The sequence below is a fragment of the Pelobates fuscus genome, chromosome 2 (assembly GCF_036172605.1).
Source record: "Pelobates fuscus isolate aPelFus1 chromosome 2, aPelFus1.pri, whole genome shotgun sequence".
NCBI lineage: Eukaryota > Metazoa > Chordata > Amphibia > Anura > Pelobatidae > Pelobates > Pelobates fuscus.
The window spans coordinates 197,799,207-197,805,206 of NC_086318.1; the positions used below are offsets into that span (position 1 = coordinate 197,799,207).

At 36.9% G+C, this 6,000-nt stretch overlaps 1 protein-coding gene across 5 annotated transcripts in view; it reads left to right on the top strand.

Moving 5' to 3' along the window:
- SMIM8 (small integral membrane protein 8) overlaps positions 1 to 4,518 on the top strand; it is a 46,966-nt gene extending 42,448 nt beyond the window's left edge. For all 5 annotated transcript variants that reach the window (XM_063443084.1, XM_063443089.1, XM_063443085.1 and 2 more), the window contains exon 3: positions 1,363 to 4,518. In XM_063443084.1, coding sequence (XP_063299154.1) covers positions 1,363 to 1,521 — 159 coding nt within the window. In that variant the 3' untranslated portion in view covers positions 1,522 to 4,518. The remainder of the gene's footprint in view (positions 1 to 1,362) is intronic.
- Positions 4,519 to 6,000: the final 1,482 nt, after the last annotated feature.

Below are 6,000 nucleotides of genomic sequence, written 5' to 3' on the forward strand. Positions count from 1 at the left end.
CCCTCCGACGTTGGCTCCTGAGTGGAGCCAAATGCGCACGAGCAGCCAAAGCCATGCGTGCTTTAAAAAAGCCCATAGAAAAGCATTACTCAATGCTTTCCTATGGACATTTTCCTATGGACATTTTCACAGTGAGAATCGCGGAAGTGGCCTCTAATGGCTGTCAGTGAGACAGCCCCTAGAGGCTGGATTAACCCTGTAGTGTAAATATAGCAGTTTCTCTGAAACTGCTATGTTTTCAGTTGCAGGGTTAAAACTGCCCTCCAGTTAAAACTGCCCACCCAGACCACTTCATTGAGCTGAAGTGGTCCTTTAAGGTAAAGCTGACTTTGCCCACTATGCAAATGCTTTGCTGCTTCAGTCTCTCTAACACTGGTATGTTCTCTTTTTTTCTACACGGCGTAAATACACGTTTTCTCTGTCCCAGAATGTTTAACAGGAGCTTCTGAATAACACACCCTAACGATCTGGTTCACCATCCTCGCCGGATCAGATTAGGGAAACTGCCCATTAACCCTAGCAGTTGTACTTGTGAGACATCGCTGAACACAAATCTAGTTACGTAGCCCATCAAGTTCAGCCTTTCTCACATTTGGTTTTGCTGTTGATCCAAAAGAAGGCAAACACCCCCAGTCTAAAGTGCTTCAAATTTAGCAACAACAAAAAAAACTCCTTCTTGACTCCAGAATGGCAGTTAGATATCTCATTGGACCCCACTAATTAAAGATTATATCTCTGTTTATGAAGTATTTATACAATCCAATTGCTGTTTAAATATATGTATAGACTCTTATAAAACCACCTCTTCAGGCAGAGAACTCAACATTCTTATTTTTCTTACTGTAAAAAAAAAAACCCTTTCCTTTGTTTTAGATTGGGTCTCCTTTCTTCCAGTTTAAATCGATTACCTTGTGTCCCATGTATTTATTTTAAGCACTTATACCAAAACATTTTAAAACAAGCAAATTAAGTTAAAGGTATTAGTAGGAAAATAAATATTTTCCTTTATTTACTTAGTTCTCACTGACAGCTCAATTATTGTGAACTTGGTGTAAAGCTAGAAAAACAAACCTAGATTGTCAGATATTTTAAAATAAAATGATTGCCTCATGCTTGGTTGCAAGCCAGCCACATGGACGTTCCATGCATGTTTGCACCTCATCTGGCATATTCTGTAATCTATCACATAATTATTAAGCAGATTATGGGTGACACCAAGTAAGCTGTACAAGAAAAATGTGCTAATAAACTGCAATGTAATACAATACAAAAATACTCTTTTATAATGGACACTTTATCTCAATCAGGGGAGGTCTGGCAGCCTTATAACTGGGGTATTTTTTTTTTTCTTTCTTGTAACAGAATAAACCAGTTATGGCGTTTGGACTTCTAACAATTACACTGTGCGTTGCTTATATTGGTTACTTACATGCAACAGAAGAAAATAAAAAAGACGTTTATGAAGCTATTGACAGTGAAGGAACACGGTACACAAGAAGGAGAACCTCCAAATGGGATTAAACTGAACTTTGGGTATCAATTATGCACATTTAATATTGTATTATAGTAAATGACATCTAAATGTTATATTTTGATTATAGACATGGTCAGGTGGCAAGACTCTGTTTCTTTTTAATAAGACAATGATATTCATGGAATTAAGGGTTGCTGTGCTTTGAGGTACATGCGGTGTGAACCAAAAAAAATAATACATTGCAGGGGTTGTATTGATGTAGATTAAAGGAGGAGATTCACATATTTGTTTTAATATTTTTTCACTTTGATAATCCTCATCATTTTAAATCTTAATGGATATTTTTTTTTTTTTTTAATCATCAGAAAGGTAGTTCCCCGTTAGTACATCACTGTATAATTTCCAAAGTTTCTGTTAATTAATGCAATCATCTCAGGCTATACACGAATCCTCTGTTTTATCGAATATCCTAAAATGTAAACAATACTGTTCGACTCTTCCTGTTCACCAATAGCCATACTAAACTTATACTAAATTTGTGTACCTCCAGAGTATCAGTCTCTTTACCCTGTTATGGTCAGAGGGTTTCAGAGATTCGTTCCATTCATGACCTATTTCTTTTTGGCACTTCTGCTATATGTTTATTTTACTGTAATTTAATGCTTTCTCTTTACTGGACTTTTAGGGCTTTCTTCTGACAACATATATGTATAATTAAAGTGAACCTGTTGTGACAAAAAGTCTACTAAACTGAAATTTCGCCCATATATATTGAATACACCATAAATCTCAAAGATACTATGTAAAATATAGGGATTTACTCACCTCTTCTCCGTTCCAGCGCTGCCAGCTTTATGGGCGTTACTGTTTGTGTAATAACCACTTCCGGGCCATCCTCCACTCCGGCTCTTGTGTTCTTTGATTTGCCCTGCTTGGAGATGCATCCCCAAGCAAGGCAAACTTCCACAGTGACATCGGCACTCTAGCCTTGTTTCTAGCGTGCCAGTTTCAAAATGATGCTGGCTAGGGAGCTTCCATAGCAACCACAGCACGTGTGGGAGGTCTTTTATACTCTCCTTTGTCTAACAGCTGGAAGAAAAGCCTATATTTAAATAGGTTTTTATCCTCATTTATACATTTGCTGGCAAAACAGCTTAAGCAATCTATAGCTAGGGATTTTATGCTTAATCTTATGAGCATAACTTGTTTGGGGCATGACAGGTCCCTTTTAACACAACTGTAATTATGGGGGAAATTCTCAGTTTTGCTCACAATAACCTCTACACAACTAGTGCATACAGGATAGAGAGCCTGATTGACAGGCATTGGGTCACTTTGATATACTAATACAGCAATCTGAAGCTCTGGGCATCTTGTTAACATTATTGCTGGATGTCTCATGCATGTCTCACTACCACCAAAGAATTTGGATTGCGACGGTCATCCCTCTTTGTGGCATGGTACCATGGCCATTGGATGCCTTTAGCAGCAAGGGCATGGGAGCAGTCTTTTTCTAGATTTACCTGCTTGTCAGGTATCTGGAAATAGTCAGGTCTCCCTGTGATCAGGGACACCCAGTTTAAATTGCAAAGTTTATACAGTACGTCTCCAGTCATGAAGGGGTTAAAGCGACATTCTGAACCCCCAAAGCACTTTAGCTAGCTGAAGTGCTTTATTTGTGAAGTGTGTGCTTTTTATTTATTTAATTTTTTTTTTCTTCATTTTCATTTTACAAAAAGTGCAGATTTCAATAGAAAGTGGCACTTTTATAAATTAAATGAGCACTATAGTATTACGAATACAAAGATGTTTTCCTAACACTATAGGAACCTTCTACCCCACCCCCTCGAGCCCCTCACCAAGACAATATAATGGGTTAAATAACCTTTTAAATGCTTACCCGATTCCAGCAGTGTAGTACCAAACCGCTGGGTAAGTGTCCTCCTCCGCTCTCAGATGATCGGGACAAACCTATGATTGATACAATGCTTTCCCATGGAGATTCTAAAAACGCTGAAATTCATCGTACAAAGCATGAGGACGTCCAGCGTTGTTTCACGGAGTTAAACTCTGTGAAACTGCAGGATGCATGTCTAGTGGCTGTGTAGAAAGTATTATCCCTGAATTTTAAATAGTGCAGTTTCTATAAAAATGCAATGTTCTACATTGCAGGGTTAATGGGACAGGAACACTGCGTCCACGCCACTTTAATGAGATGAAGTAATCTGGGTGCCTATAGTGTCCCTTTAAGCTTGTTACATCCCTCTGACCTTCAAGCAGACAGCAGGTTCTGTTACTTCCTGATTTGTAGCTCAGTGGAGCTAAACTCAGAGGCTGGAAATTGTTTACAGAGCACCTGCTTTGCAAAGATTTCTCATTGAGCTGCATTGGAATGTCTGTGATTGGACAGCCACAGAAAATCTGGTCTGGGAAAGGTGGTGTGGGCTTGCAAAGGCTTCAGATAAGAGAACTTGCAAACAGTTTTTTGATATACTCCAATGAAAAAATGCTTAGTTAAATGCATGCATGTTTTAATCCAGGTTAAATGTACTAAACCGTGATTATATGTTATTTTATATTTGGGCAGTGGAGTGTCCCTTTTAATGCCACCAGATACTTATTAAATGGCTTATAGAAAATGTATCCAAAGGTTTTTTGGAAAGGCAGTAAGTAAAAGTTTCCTGGAGCGGTACATTTGAGGGCACTTATATCAAAGCACAGAACATTTGGATCCAAGAATTATAAGATTTTTATTTATTAGAACATTCTTCAGAAGACCATGTTTGCTGTTAGAGAACATTAAACTGACAAACTCGTTTTTATGTGATATGGCTGATGAAGGTCTGAAAGCTATATGGGCTTATTTGGCATCTGTGGTGAGATGTGCAGTATGGCTTAAACCCCCCCAAAATGCTTTGTGCAAGGTAAATCTTTTAAAGAACTAAAATTATTCTAGCTGCCCATCTAAGAGAAAAGATCATGAGCACGGGATCATATACATGCCCCCTATACATGTCACGGGAGGTGGAGAGGTAAGCCGCGCAGAAGGACACTATAGCATTTGGAATACAGATTTGTATTCCAAACACTAGAGTGTTCCTTTAACCCCTTAAGGACCGGACTTTTTTTGCGATGTTGTACATTTGCGACCAGGCATCTTTTTACACTTTTGTGGTGTTTGTGTTTAGCTGTAATTTTCCGCTCTCTCATTTACTGTTCCATACAAATTATATATTGTTTTTTTCAGGACAAAAGGGGCTTTCTTTACATACCATTATTTATATAATCTCATGTAATTTAATTTAAAAAAAAAATGAAAAAATATGATGAAAAATTGAAAAAAATACACGTTTTTTGAATTTTATGTGAAAAATATTTTACTCATCTACAAAAGCGAATGAAAAAAACTGCTAAATAGATTCAAAATGTTGTCCTGAGTTCAAAAATACCCAATGTTTACATGCTTTTTGCTATTTTTTTGCATGTTATAGGGCTATAAGTACAAGTAGGATATTGCGGTTTCAAAACATACATTTTTAAAATGTATCAATAGTGACATTGTAACACTATTATCTGTCAGAAATCGCTGAATAACACCCCACATGTACATATTTTTTTTAAAGTAGACAACCCAGGGTATTCAATATGGGGTATGTCCAGACTTTTTTAGTAGCCACTTAGTCGCAAACACTGGCCAAAGTTAGCGTTCATATTTGTTTGTGTGTGAAAAAAGTAAAAAACTAAATTGAACGCTAATTTTGGCCAGTGTTTGTGACTAAGTGGTTACTAAAAAAGACTGGACATACCCCATTTGCAATACCTTGGGTTGTCTTCTTTTGCAAACGGTATGCCATCATGGGGGTAATTCTCATTCCTGGGCTACCATACGCTCTCAAAGGCAACGTAACCAACCTGGCCATTTTCAATGTAAAAATATTTGACCCATATATTTGACCCTGTAACTTTCAAAAACGCTATAAAACCTGTACATGGGGGGGTCCTGTTCTACTCAGGAGACTTTGCTGAACACAAATATTAGTGTTTAAAAACTGGAAAATGTATCACAACAATTATATCATCAGTAAAAGTGCTGTTTGTGTGTGAAAAATGCAAAAAAAAGTCACTTTCACTGACAATATCATCGCTGTGATATGTTTTACTGTTTTGAATCACTAATATTTGTGTTCAGCGAAGTCTCCCGAGTAAAACAGTACCCCCCATGTACAGGTTTTAGGGTGTCGTAGAACGTTACAGGGTAAAAGTACAGTGATAGCAAATTAAATTCTCTGTACTTTCGGCCTGGGTTGGCAGGCAGGTCCCTTAAATTGCAATCAATAAAATAACTTAATTATGTAAAAATATTACAAAAATACGCACGTAGAATTTAAATATATATGCATATTTATATATTTGAAGTCTACGTGTATATTTATATAATTATTTATGTAATTTTGTATATGGACATATGAATAGTTCGCATTCTTTTTATTTATTTATATATACATAGATATATATATACAATTTCA